At 36.2% G+C, this 23,155-nt stretch overlaps 1 protein-coding gene across 1 annotated transcript in view; it reads left to right on the top strand.

Moving 5' to 3' along the window:
• The window catches only part of LOC121419035 (ryanodine receptor 2-like), a 222,160-nt gene that overhangs the window by 11,434 nt on the left and 187,571 nt on the right, over nucleotides 1–23,155 (top strand). The window contains exons 2-5 of the mRNA XM_041613313.1: nucleotides 4,039–4,137; nucleotides 12,527–12,598; nucleotides 14,196–14,271; nucleotides 21,944–22,056. Of these exons, the coding sequence (XP_041469247.1) occupies nucleotides 4,111–4,137; nucleotides 12,527–12,598; nucleotides 14,196–14,271; nucleotides 21,944–22,056 (288 nt within the window). The 5' untranslated portion in view covers nucleotides 4,039–4,110. The remainder of the gene's footprint in view (nucleotides 1–4,038; nucleotides 4,138–12,526; nucleotides 12,599–14,195; nucleotides 14,272–21,943; nucleotides 22,057–23,155) is intronic.

The following is a 23,155-nucleotide window of genomic DNA, read 5'->3' as shown; positions in this document are numbered from 1 at the left end:
CACCTGCATATACTAAGCGCATACAATTTGTTGAATTCATAGTGATGTTAACTCTCCCTGACGCGTGCAATGGTACATTATGGATGGTACATTTTGGACGGTACATTATGGACGGTACATTATGGACGGTACGTGTGCAACGGTACGAATGTTTGACATTCAGCCTCTCATTTGATCACGTACAACAAGTTAAGTAGGCGTTATACAACAGAAAATGAAGCTCCTCTTTGTGTCATTGATATTTTGCCCTGTGAATTTCCCAGAGAGTTGGAGAGAGTTCATCGTTAGGCTCAATAGTCACAATTTTCCTTGGCACGAAATGCTTTGATCTTTTAGGTAGAAGCAAGGAGAAAATAATAAGACTCTCTTCTTTTGAGAGTCATATTTTTATTATTGATTCAATTATTTATATGTAAGAAGGCTTTTTATTATGATTTTGCGTGGGTAGATGTGTGGAAAATGCCCATTAATATCAGTTGAAAGGATAACCCTAAGCGGTGGATTTAATTTTAAATCATGGTATATCTCTTGAAGTCATCTATGTAATCTCACATCGACTTAGATCAGACAGGTTGCACTTCTTGTGGAGTAAGTTTCTACATTTTAGAGCACTTTTAAATCTAATACCCCTTTCATATTGCCCTTTTCATTTTTCACCACCGAACTTCTCCGGTGAACTTTTCCGCCTCGCATTCCTCACTTCACCGGCAAAGAAAAAAATGTACCCTTTCGCACTGACATTTCTTCCCCGGCGAAAGTCAACGGGCGATTGCAGAACAAAACGAAAGAAAATTGTAAACATTACTTCTTACCTTTTACAAAAAGGTATCAAAAAATTAATTACAACATATTTTGGAAGTATTAAAAGAAAAACAAACAATATCACCTTGTTTTTATATTTTAGCGCATTTTATACATGTAAAAAGTGCTTTTAAATAAATATTGTTAGTAAAAAAAAATATTTTTCGAGGGTATATACTTAGCCATAGCATTCAGCTGAGCTTGCAACTTATCGCGCGAGGAATCTTGGTACAGGGGTCTTTGGGAGAGAAAAAAAATTGACCTCTGACGTCATTAAAGAGGAGAAGTTCTCCGGTTTGCTTTCATACTGGCTGTTTCACCGGCGAACTTCGCCGGTGAAAAGTTTCACCGGCGAAGTTCTCCACCTCTAGAGGTGGAGAAGTTCGCCGGCGAACTTCACCGGTGAAGTTCTCCTGTGTACCTTTCATACTGGACACTTTCCCCTTCGCTGGCGAACTTCGCCGGTGAAAAGCGCAATATGAAAGGGGTATAATACCCCTTTCACAAACCATCCTCCAATTATCTGCCTAAGATTAAAGCAGATAATTCAATAAAAATTGCATTCACAAACTCCAAAAATAATCTACACTATTTTTACGAGCGCCTGACCTGAAAAAGGCAGATAATTGTCATGGCAACTGCACACACCCCCTCCGATGGGGTTGTGTTGGAAAAGGGTGACATTGTGACTTCCCCATGGCAATTATCCGCATTACTTTGGAAATGCGTTCATAAAGTAAAAATCTGGTCCCGATGCCGCTATTATGCGGATAATTGCAGCATTGAAATAATGCGGATAACTCTGGTCCCGCTCCGGTTTTAAGATCAAATTATGTGGATATTATCCGCATAATTGGGTTTATGAAAGGGGTATTAAATCTTATATTAGTCTAAAAAAATCACAATTTTCCTTGACACAAATATTCTGAAAACAAGGTACTCATTTCATGCAATCACAGAAAAAAAAAAGAATACAGATTTTGAAAATGAAAAGGCAAATTTTGTAATCTTTCTGTGAGGCATCAATATCGTCCTTCACCTATTTGGTGAGTGAATTATCAATATATTTGTTATTATGTGCTCACTGGTAGATGTGTTTTAAGATTCATTTTGAGGTCAAATAGGGATGGCTTATATTGATGGGAAATATTACTTGTATATCTTTTTAATCTCATTTTTTTAGAGTTCCATAGATCTAATTTCCTGAAGGGAGGATTTATTTAATTTTACAGTGACTTTTACAATGTCAAAGACCCCCGCAGGCACTATTGTCTTCTCAACATTGCAATTAGAATCTCTACTATGCATCAGTATAGGTCTTGCCATGGATATCACTTTTGTTTCCTATTGTCTCCAATTGTTTCCCTTCTTTCATTGCATGCCCATGCTGCTTTTCTTGAATAATTGAATAACCCCAGGTTTCAGGCAGTAGTTTAATCATCTTAATTTGTGATCTAGGACTGTACAGACCATGGTAGCAGGCATTCATTACGTCCTAATTAGGATGATGTCAACCGTTACACATCTGCAATGCAACATGGTACTTTTGATATCCCACAGATGAGCCTTTATAACTTTGCCAATTTGCGGAGTATCAGCTGTTTAGTACCGGGTTCACTCAGAGAATAAGCAGGGGTAATGAGCACTTATGACCTACCATGCTGTGTGTGGTGGCAAGGAATACCTGATTTATAGCGTGAAGATTCAGTTTAAAAATCTTAATGCCAAGGCTGATTATGTTTTGTTGAATACATGTAGGTGCATGAACATCAGCATTGATTTTACATTGCAGAATTAAAAGCAAACGGGTTCTGTTAATGGGATGTATAGGTCGGAAATTTATAATTTGTAGCCGAGTGATTAATGCTCTTGACTGGAAATGCAAAGTTTGTGGATTCGATTGCTGCTTTCATGCTTATTTTTTTGGCAAGGTATTTTATATTTCGAAAAGATGTCGTCATTTTATTTTGAAACAATACTGCTTTTATTTTAAATAATATTTTTACTTTAATTTTCAGATTTTTTTTCTTCAAAATTATATCAGTGATTTTCTGCTTCAGCATTTATCTGTAATAACAACTTGATACTGGAATAGTACCCCTCAGTTTCTTCATACCCTGTTCCCATTAGCTTCCTAAAACTAGTTTAGTGGAAACTAGTTTAATGTGTAATGAGAACAGTCAAAGAGGTTTTCCAAACTGGTTCAGAATACCATCTCCTGATGTAGTTTGCAAGATTGCTTTGCCACGTTAAACTGGTTTTAGTGTGAGGACACAACCCTTTTTCAGGAAGTGATCTTTCTACATTTTGAGCATGCTTCTTCTCACACTGTGAGTAGATTGTCTATGCTGTGGTTTCAAATTTTGTGTGAAGCATGTCATCCAACTGAGAGAGTTCCCGTGTTCCCGTTGCTACAAAAGGTTTTACATGAAATGGTTTTGAAAACCACTTTCGGGTGATCAGGTATGAACACTAGCAAAGTGATCTTCCAAACTGGTTTCCTGAACCGGTTTCCAGTAAACTTGCTTTAGAAAGTATAATGAGAATGGGGTCTGCCAGACTCCTTATGATTAAGAAATTTCTTAAGAAATAAACACCATTTTACATAAACGTACAGGTCATGCACAGTCAGAAAACATGCACATTCTCTGAGACAGGATCCACTTGCTTTAAATGGAAATTAGAATAGACATAAAGTTAAGTTGTAGAGTACATCATAATTCCATGAAATCATCCCCTGACATACGTGTATATTTGACTTTCTTAAAATGTGTGAAGTGAATGAATTATAGTTAATTAGTTGGCACAGATACTACAGGTTTACAGAGCTGCCAAGTAATACTGATTTTCAGTATTTAGTACTGAAAAGTGAGAAAAATACTGATGGTTTAATGTAAAATACTGATTTCTAAAGTTTCAGCTTTATGTGTTGTCCTATTGTATTTTTTGACAATACTGATTTCCTCACCGAAATACTGATTTTCAACTTTAAAAATGCTGAAATGTTCTTTTTCAGGTTGGCAGCTCTGTGTTTATTACATATCATCATCAATTGTTGCTTATGCAGTATTTATTTCAGAACAAGTTCCAAGAATGTTATGTCTGCATTTTTACATGTTAGATAAATATGTGCTATATTAACTTTATATGTATCATTAGGTGCATATTTTCTCTTTTTTTTAATCACATTACACTTCTGTATTCAAATGTTTTTTATAATTTTTTTTTAATATGCAGAGTATTCCCCCGGACCTGTCAATATGTGTGTTTGTCCTGGACCAAGCGTTGTCTGTGAGGGCTCTCCAAGAGATGGTTATCACCGACCAAATAGATCAGGTAAGTTCATGCCTGGGGTTGGGGCACCGGCTGCTTAGGACCGTATAGGATCCCTTAGGACGGACGTCACTAAAAGGGTGTTTAATATCTCCATCCCATCATTCCTCCATTCCCTATCATTTATTTACCTTGATATCAATCTAGCCACCCCATCATTCCTCCTTATACCTTTATATCAATCGAGCTATCCCATCATTCCTCCACTTACCTTTACATCAATTTAGCCATCCCATCATTCCTCCTTTTACTATTAATCTAGCCATCCCATCATTCCTCCTTTTACCTTTATATCAATCTAGTTATCCCATCATTCCTCCTTTTACCTTTATATCAATCTAGTTATCCCATCATTCCTCCATTCTCTATCCTCCACTTACCTTTACATCAATCTAGCCATCCCATCATTCCTCCTTATACCTTTATATCAATCTAGCTATCCCATCATTCCTCCTTTTACCTTTATATCAATCTAGCTATCCCATCATTCCTCCATTCCCTATCCTCCACTTACCTTTACATCAATCTAGCCATCCCATCATTCCTCCTTATACCTTTATATCAATCTAGCCATCCCATCATTCCTCCACTTACCTTTACATCAATCTAGCCATCCCATCATTCCTCCTTTTACCTTTATATCAATCTATCTATCTATCCCATCATTCCTCCATTCCCTATCCTCCACTTACCTTTACATCAATTTAGCCATCCCATCATTCCTCCTTTTACTATTAATCTAGCCATCCCATCATTCCTCCTTTTACCTTTATATCGATCTAGCCATCCCATCATTCCTCCTTTTACCTTTATATCAATCTAGCTATCCCATCATTCCTCCATTCCCTATCCTCCACTTACCTTTACATCAATCTAGCCATCCCATCATTCCTCCTTATACCTTTATATCAATCTAGCCATCCCATCATTCCTCCACTTACCTTTACATCAATCTAGCCATCCCATCATTCCTCCTTTTACCTTTATATCAATCTATCTATCCCATCATTCCTCCATTCCCTATCCTCCACTTACCTTTACATCAATCTAGCCATCCCATCATTCCTCCTTTTACCTTTATATCAATCTAGCCATCCCATCATTCCTCCTTTTACCTTTATATCAATCTAGCTATCCCATCATTCCTCCATTCCCTATCCTCCACTTACCTTTACATCAATCTAGCCATCCCATCACTCCTCCACTTACCTTTACATCAATCTAGCCATCCTATCATTCCTCCTTTACCTTTATATCAATCTAGCCATCCCATCATTCCTCCATTCCCCATCTTTCATTTACCTTGATATCAATCTAGCCTTCCCATCATTCCTCCATTCCCTATCCTTCATTTACTTTTATATCAATCTAGCCATCCTATCATTCCTTCATTTACCTTGATATCAATGTAGCCATCCCATCATTCCTCTGTTCCTTATCCTCCTTTTACCTTGATATCAATCTAGCCATCCCAACATTCCTCCATTCCCTATCATTCATTTACCTTGATATCAATCTAGCCATCCCATCATTCCTCCTTATACCTTTATATCAATCTAGCCATCCCATCATTCCTCCATTCCCTATCCTTCATTTACCTTGATATCAATCTAGCCATCCCATCATTCCTCCATTCCCTATCCTTCATTTACCTTGATATCAATCTAGCCATCCCATCATTCCTCCATTCCCTATCCTTCATTTACCTTGATATCAATCTAGCCATCCCATCATTCCTCTATTCCTTATCCTCCTTTTACCTTGATATCAATCTAGCCATCCCAACATTCCTCCATTCCCTATCATTCATTTACCTTGATATCAATCTAGCCATCCCATCATTCCTCCTTATACCTTTATATCAATCTAGCCATCCCATCATTCCTCCATTCCTCAATCTACCATTTCCTCTCGTCCATCTCCCATTCCGACCCCCATTCCCACTCACCCCTCGCTCCCACCATCCTGGATCAAGGAGGATATTGTTGAAAAGCGGCAAGACCATGTACAAATTAATTTTCCAGACATTAAATTGCCATTAGAGGGACATCCATCAGGCCGTGTTACAAGACTTCGGTTTTTTGCGCCCAATCCATTCGGGTAAACACCATTCTGCGGGGCCTTGCTCTGCAGCATAGACGACTGACCTTTCATTGGAGTCGTTTATTTATTCGTCTGAACTCGTCCTTAATGTCTAGGGGAAGATCATCAGTTAAATATCGATCCATTTCTTCAAGAGGATGTCTCGGTGAGAGGGGCATGAAGACTGTTTGATAAATGAAATGATTTCATTTAGTATCTTGATACCCTCTATTTCTATTTCCTGAGTAGAATAGCAGAATAATTGGAGGCCATTACCCTATAGCACTGTTTTTGCAGAGCTAAAGTGGATGGGTGATTCTTTAGAAGAATATATCCTTATAAAATAGAATTCATTTGTCCATCTCCAGTTTTCTTTTACTTTATATATTGTAAAAAATTATGCATTTATTTATGACAGACAGTCCTATTGGCAGTATCATTTTCTATTCTTTGTCATTGTTAGTGTGTTTTCTTATTTCATATTTTCTATTCAACAAACATAGTGTGCACATTTTACACAAATATTGTTATTAACATTGTTATTGTGTGCATTTAAAAGACGTGATGTTCATGAAATACCCAGAGTACTTTAATCATATTTTTTTTACCTTTTAACAAAAAAATGTGTGTGCTTTTTTTAATACAAACAATATTTTGGTCAGCAATGTCATTTTGTCAAGAGACCTATTGATGAAATTTCCCTCATTTGACATCTTCCCTCTCCAGAGATTGCAAATTACTGTTAATGTTGTAATAGTACCTAAAGTATTCAACATGATGAATATCATCATGAAGTTTTTATGCTTTTATTTTTTACCGAACAGGAAATAATTTTTCTATTTCTAGAGTTTTCATATAACATTGGTAAATCCTGAATTCTATTGACATGAACTTGTTTGTTATTTGATAGAGGTTTAATAGTTTCAGTCATAATCTTTCAAGATGAAGCAAGATGATGAATTCTGGAACATCTCAATCCCAGCGAAGATGATATTGAGATTTGAGTGTTGAATGGTCTGCATTCTCTGATGTGTGTAACAATCCCCTTCAGATTTGGATCAAGATGTGGAAATATATGCCTTTTGTGTGAGATTTCAAACAGTTCGGTGAGGTTTGCGGCATGCTTGGTGTCTATTCTGAGTAAAATGCCAGGCGTATTGATTACACATGAAATGATGTGTGATTCAACACAGCCAGCCAAGCTTGTATGAGGGTGGCTTTCGCTCTTGTGCCTTTTTTCTGTTATGAAAGAGGAGCAGAGCGAGGGAGAGGGGGAGACGGAGGAGTGAGAGGGGGAGGAAGGGATGGGGAAGGGTAGTGTAGGTGTTGATGTTGATAGAGATGGCAAATATAAAGTATTGTGATCTTGCAGCAATTAAGGAAGAGAGAAATTCTAAACAGGCAATATGACAAATGTGAGAAAAGAGAAAGTGAGAGGGAGAAAGAGTGAAGGAAAAAAAGGAAAGGAGGGATAAAGAGAGATGGAGAGTGAGGTAGAGATTGGTTGGTGGGGATAGAGGATAGAGAGGGGAAGATACATGGTATTTGAGGAAGTGTAGAAATCGTATTCTACGGTATTACAGTTTGGGAAATATTAAGAAAGATGAACATTCATTGTTTTCTAGAAGGGGTTATCAACAAGAATGTTACTTGATGCCATGAAAGCAGAGACAGGTGTTTAGTCTTGCATTGATGATGTGATGACGGTCGTGAGATTTATTACAAGAAACAAATATTAGGAGCAATGAAATATCACTTTTGTGAAGAAGTAATGAAATGAGATTCAGCTTTTATTACCGGGTACTCTCTAGAATGAATTATATATACAAATTTGACGTTGAGATGAAGTACAGGGTTATGAAATGGTTGCCATATCATTACTATTAATTCCATTCATAATATGATTTCATTTTGCAATAGAACACATAGTCGCATGTCGAATGTACATCTCTAGTAATGAAATTATTAGATTTTTAATTTTCAGTTTATTATTATCTTTAGATCTGACTATGGGTTTAGTTGAACTGAAGTTTTTTTTTAAGGGTTTCTTATATGCCTGAAAGTGAGAAAAAAGGAACCACCCAAATTTTCATGCAACGGTACGCAAACATGATATGCAACTTAGTGTGAAGCATAGTCAGGGGCCAGTCAGGGTGGGAGCATACAGAACATAGGATGATTTCATCAATAGGAATTTAAGAATTTCCTGAATTGTAAACATGGATCCAAAAGGAGATGCTGAGTTTAATCATTTGCGAAAGGGCTGAGGGAGGCTCTTACCCCTGCCTTTGTTGATATTAACCTTGTCCCAGGGAAAGTGGGCTACGTTCGGTTATTTGAAAGGTTCGTTAGTCCGAAAATAAAATAAAGTTTGCTCTTCTGTACGTTAGTTAATTCAAAAACGAAATATGGTTTGTTAGTCAAAAAACAAAATAAGGTCCCTTAATCCGAAGGTTCATAAGTCCAAAAATTAAATGATGTTTGTTATTCCAAAAACGAAATAAGATTTGTTATTCCGAACATTCACTAATCCAAAAATGAAATAAGTTCAAAAGTTTGAGGTTGCTACTTGTATTTGCACTCGTAACATCTCGCAAGTATGCCCTTTCAACAGTAACTAGCACCAAAATTGATCAAAAAGCGGGTTTTACAACTTCAGACATAAATTTTTCCAAACTGCTTGCTCGCTAAGGTCTCTCACATAAAAATAAAGCCTAAATATATGTCTTATCATAATCAGAAATCACTTCATTTTTCGGATTAATAAACCTTCAGAATTACGAATCTTCGGAATGTCGCTACAAATGTTTGGATTAATGAACACTGTTTCGATTTCGGAGAAACGAACATCGACGTATAGGCAATTCAGGTGATTTGGAATTATGAACCTTCGGAAGAAAGAAGCTTTGGAATTTCTTACCGTAAAAGTATCCACCATGCATAGAGACAATTTACCATTTCAGAGAAACTGTATAGTGGATGCAACAAATCAGCATCATTATTTATGCATGTTTTTTTTAATTCAGGTATATGTAATACTAATATTGTGGTCTCAAGAGTGAAATCACTTGAATTGAACAAATTGCCCAGAATTTATCATCTTTTGCCATGCATTATATTCTGCCTAATGGGTATTAAGTGTAAAAAGTATTCCATAGTAGACCATAAGTATTGAATGACATGTTCTCTCAGTTTTTAACTTACATTGATGTTAAAATAGTGAGGATGAGGAGAAGATGATGAGAAAAAGGAAGTAGAACAAGAAAGAGAATGTGAAGAAGCAGAGGAAGAAGAGGAAAATGAAATGGAGAAGATGAAGAAGAAAAAACAGGAGGAGGAGAAGTTAATTATAAAAGGATAGATGGAAGTGATAAGGAGGAACATCAAGATATAGAAGGGAGGAGAAATAGAAATAGTGAGAAAGAGAAGAAATTTCAAATGTGAACAACCGTTTGTTACACCGCAATTAAAGCAATGGAGATGGAAATCAAGCAGAATTATCACCCTTGCCATTATCAAGTTTTCTGTGAAAACAAAAGGAAAACATGTTTCATGTAATTGTGTCAAACTCTCCATTTCATCCACACATTACTCTTTCACTTGTGTATCAAGCAATCCTGTATGAGCTGCATAATGCCTCTCCCAATGGTGTCTTTCTTATCACTATGAAGTTTGTGCTTACATCCCAAAGGAAGGATTACGGTGTTGGTTGCATTCATGGATTCATTTAACTTCCTGCTCTAATCTGGATCGGATGTGAACCTTTCCATGGTCTAACAAAATACAAAGTTTAATCAAAATTGTGGTGGTGTAATCGAGACGATATGTGTAGGTGTGGATACATTTACATAGTCTGGACTTACGGCCTGTTCAGACTGAGAGAACAAACTTGACAGTATCCAACATTAATGAAGAACTGTGAACAATTGTGTAATCCACATGTTCAGTCTTTGAAGTGGAATGATCAAGACATGTTATAAAACGCTCAAATAAAATGTATCATGAAAACTATCATAGAGCCAAAAGTTATCTACTTGGCAGATTTTCTGCAGAAATTGTGGAACTAGCTTACAAAAAGATACTTTTACTTACAGGTATAGCTTGTTCTGAATATTGATAGTAACTTCATATAACCGCAAAAAGATGTAAATTTTGTTACTCATGTTACTCAGTCCCGTCTATTGCAGATATGAACTTAATCAGCGCCCCTCTCTTACAAAGCGTTGGAATAGATTTAAATCAGTCTCAAATTTTGATTGATATAAATCGTCAGCGGTCAATTTTGGTTTTAAAAAATGATTTTGAGATTTTTGCATGAAATAAAAGTACAAGTCCTACTCTATTCATAACTAAATTTCTAGGCAGCAATTTATTTTATTTTGTGAGATATGAGACGATTTTCACAGCGATGCCTTACAAAATTTTGATAAAATGTGCAAATCCCATAGGAAATGTGTAGTGTAACAGAGCCATATGACGTTTTGACTGATCGCGATTTCAATGCGCGCGGTCAGGCAAACCAGCGTATTGGCACGAGGCTTTGTATTGACTTTGCACGAGAAAACGATACAACATTTTTACTTATCACGCGCATTGAATTCGCAGTCAGTCAAAATGTCGTATCCCTTTTTCCCCTGTGGCGTTTTTGTACAGGGAAAAAATCTGAGTTGCTCAAACCAAAATTACAAGGATGTAGCTCTTCTGCAATATTTTCTCAGATCCTTAGTTGTGTAAAAATAAAGAAACCAATGTGAGGCAATTTTCTTGGTCATTCCAACCATGTATTTTTCTTGCAATGAATATGTTGTAAAGCTGGGGAACGAAGTGTGAAAATTATAGTAAAGTTTGAAGTCGATTTTCTCTGGAATAGGTTGCGCCGTCATATGTGTGATACGATGGTTCGGATGACCGCCAAAGAAATGTTTGAAATGAAGAGATAGGATGTTTAGATCAATTACAGTGTTGGTCTGATTAGATCCCAAGTTCAATACAATTCTGATGAATAATGTATTCTCATGATGACTATGTGTCTCATTGTCTGTTGAAGATCTCTGTTCATGAATACAGATGAAATGGTTTATTTGTAAGTAATAAATTTAAGTTTAATGCACACACAGGAGTCCACTGTTTGAAGAGTGGACTCATTAATAAAACAGCGTACTTAACCACAGCAACAGGCGTCACTTTGGCGCACTGTGACAAAAGCGTGCATCAGCATTGGACTTTAAAAAAAATATATGCAGTAAATAAACGTATTTTATACAGGAATTCTGCATAAAGCATAGGTTTAACTAAAGGTCTTTAAAAACCACCTTTGCGAATTTGGGCCATTATTTCTATGCTCATGATCATTCTAATCTAATGCAGATGTGAACATAGCTAGAGTGAAATTGAAACCAAAATATAGTTTATATAAAGTTGTATATCTTTTTAAAGGTTGCTTGTTGAGACTAGTATGAATAAACCTTTCCAAACAAATTTATATAGAATGTGTATCTTCTTGTTGTAGTACAACTCATTCTAATCTAATGTGGATATGAACTTATCCACAGTCAAATTGAAACCAAACACACAAAAGTTGTATGAAAGGTTGTTTAATTGGTTTCTTGTTGAGATAGGGAGGTAGAAACAGATGTAGAAAGGTTAGAGATGTATTATTTATATATATGATATAACTCACTATGTTATTGATCTTATGCAGATATGAACATACTATGGACAAATTTAAGTCCTCGGATAGGACGTTAAATGGAGGCCCCGTGTAGAGGAGAGTCACCACCTTTGCACGTTAAGAACCCATTGCACTATTCGTATAAGAGTAGGGGAAACCCCGGTGTAGTGGTCCACCTGCATTCCCCCCAATCAGTTATATCGGGAGGAGAGACCTGCGGGTCACAGTGATTCAGTTCGCTTTTCGCCTCCCAGGCACAGGTGATGCCAAATAAATAATAATAATGATAATAATAATTCACTGTAAATTGAAATTCTGATGATAAAATTGAAGCAACATTATTATCAGGGATTTGATTATCTCCCAATCCCTTCTTACAATGACTTTACTTTTTACTTATTATGGTAAACTCAGACTGTCAAAACATTGAAACCCAATTCCAAAGGAATGCAGTAAATTTGAGTCCCAAAGTGCATGTCATGTGAATATTTATGATGCAGGTAGGTGTTGATTAGTATATCTGCTTCTTTTCTTTTGTTTTGGTTCACACGCTGGGCGGCCTGATCACTGCAACCTTCTCTTATGTTTGTTCATGTTGATTGTTTAATTACATATCTTTTTTCTTCTTTTTTTTAATAGGGTGGGCAGGCTGGTCACCGCACCCTTCTCTATGGTCATGCTATTCTTCTTCAACACTCCCTCAGTTCCATGGTAAGTATTTCAATGTCAAGTGAGGGCATTGCATGCAACCAGAAATTGATTGCAAATGAATATAAGGTCTCTTAATCAATTATACATCAATTTTATGAAATAAGAATGAATAGGCTGGTGGTGACTGAAGCTGTACTCTCTACTGAATTTGTTGATTTATGCTAAGAGGTATTTTTCATAACTTGTACAATATATAATTATTGTAACCTTAGTTCTATGTAATTAATAGTATTATTCCTTGATGCAATTTATTTTCTCTTCACCCTTCAAATCTTAAATGTTTCAGAACAAACATGTATCTTTGAGTTCAAAGACTACACCTCAAACCCACAATTCAATCTGCCTCACTCCCTTTGTCACATCAAATCATCAGATTATCAACTGTAATTCAAGTTCAGAGGAGTTCCTTCCTAACCACCATTAATCAATTCAATCCTATCCAATTTTCTGAATCTTGGGTCAGTCTTCTCTCACCCAAGCCATTACCTACTGGGACCCCTAAACAAAGCTTTACGGATAATAGAATTTAGTAGCTAATGTGTAAATGTGGCCGTACATTTGGAGTAGGCTCTTCTGCTCATTTTTTTACAAGTTGCATCAGCAGTTAGTCTATGAATGCAAACTCTATTTTGACTTGGGTACCCTGTCAAAAGTCTGTGCCACTTTTTTTAGCAGAACTCGTGCTATAAAGACACTTTGTATCTTTTCATAGTGGCTTTCCTGGATTCCCCATTGTTTTGTCTTTGATGGAAGTTTGACAGTTGGTAATGAGAGGCCACTTGCAGGATTCCCGTGCAAAAGACCTGGCTCTGACTTTTGATTATGTACTTTTCTGGCAATTCTAAAAGCCCTATTTGAGAAGAGTGCCTTTTTGAATATCTGGATAGTTTCAGGACAGAAGTCAAGAGGTGTGACTGACCTCCGTAGAGTTTTTAGTCCCCACACTTCTCAATCAGACCCACAGAACAAAATATCTCTTTGATTTTTGCCTCTTGAAAGAAAAATAAAACTAACAAATATGTGCTTGGGAAGAGCAAGGGTTTGTGCATGCAAAGAGCAGAGGTTTGTGCGTGCAAACCAATCAGTAGTACTGTTATATCTGTGGTGATATGCATGCTCTTGTGAGGTTTACAAACATGAGTGTCCTGTAAAGCAGGAACTGGCTGCTCCCTATTGACCTATAAGCATTGTAAAATGGCCAGCCACTTCAAGATGGAGTGGCCTGAGTGCCTTTGCCTAGACTGAGAAATCTTTATTGAGGGCCACTTCCAAGCGTGACACCTTGAGGTAATGGAATATTTTGTTCTTTCACCCTCCCATTCTGCCATTTCTCATAATCTATTCATACATGCAACTATATAATTTTGTTACAAGGAAGAAAGTAAATGCTGATTCACTAACAATATGATAATCTTTTAATAAACATAAATAGATTGAAATATACAATTAGATATTCATATGGAATGCCAGCTGTTGAAGAGATGCTGGGTATGTTTTTATAATGTAAACGCATTTTGGGCTTTATGATATACATATATATGTGAATATGATGTGTTTGTGTTTTGATGGCATTATTTCTCCCTTGGTTTTTATCCAGTATCTTGCCTGTCTTCCAACAAGCTCCTCAAAAGATAAACTTGCCTTTGATGTGGGGCTTCAAGAATCAACACAAGGTGAGTGTATACACAATCAGACTCTTTTATAAAATGCTAATATTTGTGTGCTTCTTTGCACGAAGATGAATATGTAGAAGTGTTGTGGCTCAGTGGATAAATCTCCGGACGTTGAACCACAAGGTCTGGGGTTCATATCCCACCGCAACACTCACGTCCTTTGGCAAGGCATTGTTCTACATTTGCCACTCTTCACCCAGGTGTAGTATGTAGTTACCCAGAAGGAAGGAATTCCTTGAATGCTCGTGTGCCCAATTAGGGTAGCCGTGCTAAACCTGGGTAATAGTATGCAGGGCATAGAAACATTTGTATTAAGCGGTATATAAATGTTGCATATTATTAGTATTAGTATCAATATTTTATTTATCAACGTTCTGGCCGTGTTCACTTCCCAAAGCACCCTTGTGTGATGCAAGTTAGCTGTTGTTATTATCATTACAAGAGAGCTTAGATTGCAGCTGAAAGTAACACATTTTATCATTCACAAATGTCTGATGTACAGTAAAAATGCAGTGTTGTGCTAATAATGCACATATGTAAGTGTGGTAGGGGTCATGAAGCGCATCTGAGGATATGTACAATGTTGCGAGGCGTTTTGACCTAGTGCTTTTGCATTACAATGTTAATAACAGAGATGCCCGAATTGCACCCAACATCACAAGTTTTGTTTGTTTTATAAAATGGATCAGCGGTATGAATGTGTAGTGGAAAATTTGTTTCTTGCATCGCACAGATGAAGATCCCACATCGGTTTTTGTCTCACCTGCGAAGCAAAGTGAGACTATAGGCGCCGCTTTTCCGACGGCGGCGGCGACCGCGGCGGCGGCGGCGTCAACATCAAATCTTAACCTGAGGTTAAGTTTTTGAAATGACATCATAACTTAGAAAGTATATGGACCTAGTTCATGAAACTTGGCCATAAGGTTAATCAAGTATTACTGAACATCTTATTAGAGTTTCATGTCACATGACCAAGGTCAAAGGTCATTTAGGGTCAATGAACTTAGACCATGTTGGAGGAATCAACATCGAAATCTTAACCTGTGGTTAAGTTTTTGAAATGTCATCATAACTTAGAAAATATATGGACCTAGTTCATGAAACTTGGACATAAGGTTAATCAAGTATCACTGAACATCCTGCATGAGTTTCACGTCACATGACCAAGGTCAAAGGTCATTTAGGGTCAATGAACTTTGGCCGAATTGTGGATATCTGTTGAATTCCCATCATAACTTTGAAAGTTTATGGATCTGATTCATGAAACTTGGACATAATAGTAATCAAGCATCACTCAAAATTTTGTGCAAGTTTCAGGTCTCATGATTAAGGTCAAAGGTCATTTAGGGTCAATGAACTTTGGCCGAATCGGGGGTATCTGTTGAATTACCATCATAACTTTGAAAGTTTATTGGTCTAGTTCATTAAACTTGGACATTAGAGTAATCAAGTATCACTGAACATCCTGTGCACGTTTCAGGTCACATGACCAAGGTCAAAGGTCAATGAACTTTGGCCGAATTGGGTGTATCTGTTGAATTACCATCATAACTTTGAAAGTTTATGGATCTGATTCATGAAACTTGTACATAAGAGTAATCATGTATCACTGAACATCCTGTTCGAGTTTCAGGTCACATGATCAAGGTCAAAGGTCATGTAAGGTCAATGAACTTTGGCCATGTTGGGGTTTTTTGTTGAATAACCATCATATCTCTGTAAGTTTATTGGTCTAGTTCATAAAAAGTGGACATAAGAGTAACCATGTATCACTGAACATCTTGTGCGAGTATAGAGTAGTATTCAAAGTCAGCACTGCTGCTACATTGAACCGCGTGATGCAGGTGAGACGGCCAGAGGCATTCCACTTGTCTATTATTTGATCACTATCGTATCCAGTGTCTAAGTGTACGCGCCTGAGTAAGGTCATCAAAATCCTTGCCATAGACTTCAGTTTGTCAGAACATGCATTTCAGATAGCATCTCGGTTTTCGCATGCTAAAGGGTAAAATGATGCATCCAAAACCATGCTGCACTCTTAATGCAAAGTACTGCACCAAAAAGACCACAAAAGCATGAACATGTGATTTGTGTACACACTCGCTATTTGCTACATCCTTCAACTTGTTTTATAATACCTTAATATTCATTGAATTACAAAAAAAGTAGTCATAAGGATTAAACTGTTTAGTATGTGATTTAGATATGACTGAATGAAATCATGGCATGCCAGAGGCTCAATATTTATTTTTGTCATTTGCAGTACTTACTGAAGATAAAATATCACAGACAAATAAGCTGTGTCAGGTGCTAATGATCAAATGAATGCAAATATTTAGATAGTGACATTTATTGCACATCTTATCATTGTATGGGGGAAAAAGGAGAAAAGAATAATGGTTTCAAAATTGTGTTTTGCTCATGATGTGAGAGAAAGTTTTATACATCTAGGTAAGATTTATTGCCTTTCTTTGTGTAATGAGGGTACCAGTGGAAGGTACTTAGGGCTAATATTAAACTGGTGACAGTTGTAGTTTTATTAGAGCACTTTATCAAAATTTCTAATTTCTTATGGCGAGTTTGTAGAAGGAAGCCTGAGGTTTGTGTTAAGTACTCAGGTGTCTTGATAATGCCACCATATTATCTGATATCTAGATTAATGGAAATTTTGACAATTTTATCCCTCCTGACTGTCTAATGGGATCCTTAGTTCTCTGAATATTAGAAGCAGAGATCATAGATCAGTATAGTTTTACATTTTAGACAATTTTTTAAAGCACATTTTGGCATATAAATAATTTGGTACATAGTTTGCACCGAATATTATTTATTCCTTTTATGTATTTGACCAGGATGTGTTTATATAATAAATTTGGTGCCTTTTTAATATTATTTGGCAAGGGGGAATAAGTTGGAGATTCAGGTTGTCAGATTTATCACCATTACTTTAAGATACACAAGTTGGGAATACAGTGGCATAAATATTCTAGTGGTCTGTCTGAAATCAGTGAAAGGCTTTAATTTATTATCTTCGTCCGCTTTATTTACTGGCATTACGGGACCAATAGATAATTCACCAATCAGTCTCTTTGCACTGTAAACACACTTTCATCATCCCCGCGAGTTATTTATTAACTATTTCTTCTGGAGCCGTCATGGCATAGAAACCAGTGTTATATTGAGGCCTCATCCCTTCCCCCAAGACCTGCCACAGTAATATCTAAGGAATAAAGGAATCCCCCTCCCCCGATTATTGTGATAAGGCATTTTAGAAGCATTTTAAAATGCTTTTTTTTATTAGAAAAAAAAAAACCATTTATGCAGTGATTAATGTTTTTCCCTCACCTTCCAGCTTACTCTTTTGCTTGTTGAATTTTAGTTCTGCCAACAATTTATTTTTCTATTCATCTATTTAATTATTATTATTGATATATTTTTTTTTGGGGGGGGAGAGGAATTCCAATTTTTTTCAACCATTTAGAGCGATAAACATATTTTATGCCCCCTTGTTTTCAAGTAATTGTGGACATGTCACTGCCAGAAACATTCTGAACAGACAAATGCTTTTAGTTCAAACACTAGGGATTAGAATATGAAAATGATGTATGTTTTTAATCATTCACTTGGCATCCATTATGCTTTGTCTGAATGTGATTAATTGTAAGTGCTCACTCAATGCACAAAAAGTATGCAAGCATTTATCTAAAGAAGCAATGGTACGCACGTATCTGCTGTATGAAAATTGTGTGAGCTTCATTCTCTTTGTTTAGTTACAATCTCTCTTGTCAATACTTATAGCAAAATATTTCAGCTTCCTATTCATTCTCTTGTATATGCATGTAAAAGGAGTTTGAATTTGTAGTTCACCCTAAGTTTTTTTTTTTACAAAAAGTAGAATATTAGTATTTTCTTGCTCAGACTTCTAGTATATTATTGAGTTGAAGACACTATGCCTTAAAATAAAAAAAAGGAGGGTCCTTATGATCAACATTTTTCCTTCTATAAACTTTATGTGATAAAATTTTGTCTTTCTATATTGTAAAAAAAAACAAATACTCTATTGTAGGTTACAGAAATGAATGAAAATTGTTTGTCAACATGCTTGGGGTTATGACAAGCAACACCCCTTTTTAAAAAGGTTTAATAAACTACAAATCACTGTCATTTATCATTCTAAATAGGTCATGTCCAGGTGTTTTTTATGTACATTAAGCATTCACAATTTTCATATCTAGATTTAATGGTCTTCCATCCAGACTCAGAAGATGAATTAACTGGAAATGGGGTCTATTACATTCTGCAGTAATACTCAGTCATTCATTTATCTTTACATAAGGACTATGCGGATATGTGTTATCAGCAGAATAGGGATCTGAAAATGCCGCAAGGGAAGAAAAATGTCACTTTTTTCTAGACAGGCTGAGATTTGTAGTTAATCACATCATCATGTTAATTGCTGAGATAGAGCTCATTATGATGAGAATATTGGATGATGAGGAGACAGAGTGTTGTGTTTTTTTTTGTAATGGAAGGTGAAGGAAAGAGGAAGAGAAGAAGGGAGACTGACCATGGGCTGAAAGAAAAGCTCAAGGGGGGGGGGGGGAGTGGAGTGCAAGAGAGACAGAAACAGAGACAGGTAGACATAGACAGAGACTAACACTCTTAACAAAGAAGTTTATGTGGAAAAATGGAAAATAATGACATCATACTTTTTCTTCCGCTGTTTTGTTGAAAAAAAAATTATGTAAATGACAGCCTTATACACATGCGAAATTAGATGTGATGGCTGAGAAAAAAATCTAATCAAAATGGTTCAATGTAGAAAAAAGGTAAATCTGTGAAAGCTTTACAAATTCATACTCTTTTATAATAGAAAATAAATCTCAGAGGGTAAAAGAGCGCTAGAGATGGAGACAAAGTAATTAAGGCTAAAATCAGAATAGACAAAGGGCTTAAGAAAAACAAGAACACTTGAAGTATGAAAGAAGACAGAGCTTGTACAATCCTACAAAGCTTGGGTCATGTTACCATGGCAACTTCTTGTTAGAGTGGGCATGGAGAGTCAGTGTCAACATCACATAGATGGAGAGTGACACATGATGGGGGTTCGAGGGTCATTTTGCTTGGCTTTGGAGTTGAGCGTTTTTACACAAGCAAGGACTGTAGTTTCAATGAAAAATAAGTGAACTCGTTATTTCATCTGGTGCTACTGAATAATGCTATGCATCATTTATTACTAAGTACTTAATGGGAACAATAACTAAACTGTCGAACTTGTATTACTCCTTGTTACCCGGCTGCCTAAGGGGGGGGCATTTTCATTGACGAGTGGATACCATGCGTGACAATCGGGTTTCAAAAAGCACCATAAACAAGTATCCATGTTCTGAAAATGCACCCCTTAACAAGTATTGGCATGTGAAACCCTACCCATAACAAGTATTTGAAACAAAATGGTACCCTTGACAAGCTATTCCCTGAATTGACCCCCCTAAACAAGTACAATGATATCTTATAAATATGTCACTGATGTGATCACAGACGTCAACTTTACCTTTATTTTCATTGGGTTTAGTACCACCCCACACAACTCGCTCAAATTGGACCGATAACACTTTGTGTTGGGGCAAAAAATACATCCTCTTTTAAAGTATTTTAGTCTTTTTATACTCTCATAAATTGGACCGTGAACAGGTAGTTTTCTTAGCGAAATATATACCCTTTTTCCATTATCTCAGTGTTTTTGACACCCTTATGTTACATACGTAACCTATCTTGAAAAAGAGATCCTTTTTACATGTTTTTTGGTCACGCATGGTAATCACATTTCAGCGGAAGTGACCTCCGGGGTGCGGCTGCTACTACTACCATTGTTATTGCTTCTACAATTACAACTACTGCTATTGCTTCTGCTACTGCTATTGCTACCTCTACCGCTACTGCTCGTGCTACTTCTACTTATGCTACTCCTCCTCTTACTACTAATACTACTACTGCTACTGCTGCTGCTACTACTACTACTACAATTACTATACTACTTCTACTACCACTACTACCACCACTTCTGATATTACATGTACTACTACTACTGCTGCTGCTATTACTTCTATTGTTATTATTATTTTACTACTAGCTGCAAAATGCAGATATTTATCAATTTATTTTTCTAAAGATAAATACGTTTCTTTGAACTGTATTTTTATTAAGACATTTCCAAACTTCTCCCAATACATGGGCCCCTTAAAATGCACCTTGTTCTTGCATTTTTCATTTTGAATTACTGTGAACTGTGACCACTGAACAAGTACTGTCCCATGTATTTGATTCAATATGGGGTCATGTTTTTCATTAGTAGTGAAGTCATTCAATCAAAAATCAATTTCAAATGGCCATATATATATATGTATGTACATCAGAATTCTGTGATTTCTCTGCTGCAAACTGAAATGTAATGAAGTATCCCTGGACCGGAAATTTATTGAAAATTTAGAGTGTGGTTTTGAAGCAATTTTCAACCATTTCTTTTGGGACTTTTTGAGGTATATTCCCTTTTCAGTTTTGCCTGCTCTTTCCTCCTTTCCTCACATGTTTATGAATTCAAAATAAATCAAGAATGGCTGTGGAATGTGAACAATTAATATTTAGATTCAAATCTTGAAAATTTAAATTCAAATCAACTAAAATGAATCTTAGGATTTAGATCTAAATCTATCTACTTTTTAATCACATGTCACTCTCTTTGTCTCCCTTCTCTCTCTTTCACTCAATGTTTCTCTATTTCTTTCAATTTTTTTTATTAATTCAAAATTTGCATTCTGTAATTAGAGCTTTTTTCTCATGTGTCTTAGAATGTATTGAAATTTTTAATGTATTAGGATTTCCGTATACCTTTCTAGAAGTATTTCTAGCTCACATTTTTCAATGTTTAGAACTATGTGTAGAATACCTCACAGCTGCACAAAGCAATTATTGATGATTGGTGTACACCAAGATTACATCGCATGCATTAGATATAACGAGCAACACGTCACTCTACAGCATCATTACCCTCCCCTCCTCATTTTAAGCTCTGTTAATCTTTGGATTCAATATTGATGAAAATCACGGTATAGTGTAATGAATCTTTAAGAAAAGTTGTATTTTAAATGTAGAGAGTATTGTATGCTCTGTTCAATAAACGCTTTAAATTCTTTTGCATCAACTTGATTTGATAGAAATATCATAGGTGTTGCTAAAAGCAGCAAAGAAAAAATTAAAGGATTTATATATCCATTAATTTGTTAATTTACCACTTCAATCATTCATTCATTTTCAAGTTTATTTTAATTTGTTTATGCACCAACAAGAAATCCACATTGAAAAAAATAGTTGCATGTATGTATGAATGATGTCTTTCTGTATGATAAAATAAATACCTACCAGTATTAATTACTTGGTAGATCTGAATTTGACAAAGAAAATATATTATAATTTAATTGTTGTAGGTGTTTTCAAGGCTGCTTTTATTATTTCACATTATTGTAATTCATTAGAAAAAAAGACATTTGGTATTGTTATTTTCATTATCATAATTTGAAAAAATATTACATTGAGCAGTACTGCAATGATAAAGTAATATTATTGATTTTGATAAGTGAGATGTTATTTTTATTTTTTGACTCTCTCAATACAGGAGAAGCATGTTGGTGGACAATACACCCGGTGTCCAAGCAGAGGTCAGAAGGTGAGAAGGTCAGGGTGGGAGATGACCTCATCCTCGTCAATGTCGCCACGGAGAGATATCTGGTAAGATTCAACAAATGAAGAATATTAAATTTATCACCTTTATCAAATTTATAACCTTTTCAGACAGATTGAAAAACAATAATGGTGAACATAAGCACTATACATTGTGGAGAAGGGCAAACTTACGCAGACGAAGGGGAAAGGTGTTTGGGGTCATTCAAGTTGAATGTGCAAGCAGCCAAGGCACAGGCAGCGGAGAAGGCCAAGAAGGAAAAGGAGAGGGCCAAGAAGGAGAAAGAGAGGGAGAAGGCCAAGGCGAAAGCTGCAGCCCAGAAGGAGAAAAAGCAGAAGGCAGCCGCCGCTAAGAAGGCAAAAGCAGCACCCAAGAAAGTGAAGAAGTCAGTAAAGAAGACTACTGAGAAGAAAGAGAAGAAAAAGACGCCGAAGAAGAAAGTCCCTGCCAAGAAATCGACACCCAAGAAGGCGGTAGCCAAGAAGCCAAAGGCTTCGAACCCCAAGACGAAACAATGATATATCATTCCCTTGGTTGTAGAATTAATTTGGCTTGTGATGGCCCTTAGAAGGGGGTGATGAATTTTAATTGGCTAATTTTATAAACAATTGCATTTAAACGCAACTGAGACAATCATTTTCATTTCCCAAAAGCAGGCTTCTGATTGGTTCAAAGTTAAGTTGTATTAGATTGCAACTCTTACGGTAATGGGACTCTGGTCATTAACCATAAATACTGAATAAACAAGATTGACTTCCAGGTACCTTTTTTTACACCGGGGGAGTTTCTTAAAACAGTTAAACCTCGTTCTCACTGTCATGCCTTCTGTTTAGATTGGCATTTCATAGCTGATTGGGAATATTTTTTGAGCCATCCAAAAGTTTTCTACAATACAAATGATTGCAATGACTGGCCTCAAGACCTGACAAGATCTTGCGCAAATCGTGACAGTGGATACTGGGTATTAGTAAGTTTTATATGACTTGCAGATAACTGTAACACTTTCTTAAGCTAAATGAAAGATACCCCAAATATTTCCTGGTGTTTCGCCAAAGGAACTGAATTTCGAGTATAACCCTAATAAACTTTTGAAAAATTTACAATTTTTATGTTCAACTTTTCTTTACTTTGATTTTGATCTATGAA

The sequence above is a fragment of the Lytechinus variegatus genome, chromosome 7 (genome assembly GCF_018143015.1).
Source record: "Lytechinus variegatus isolate NC3 chromosome 7, Lvar_3.0, whole genome shotgun sequence".
In the NCBI taxonomy this organism is placed as follows: Eukaryota; Metazoa; Echinodermata; class Echinoidea; order Temnopleuroida; family Toxopneustidae; genus Lytechinus; species Lytechinus variegatus.
Note: the sequence above shows the minus strand (reverse complement) of the source record. Positions and strands in the feature narration are given on the sequence as shown.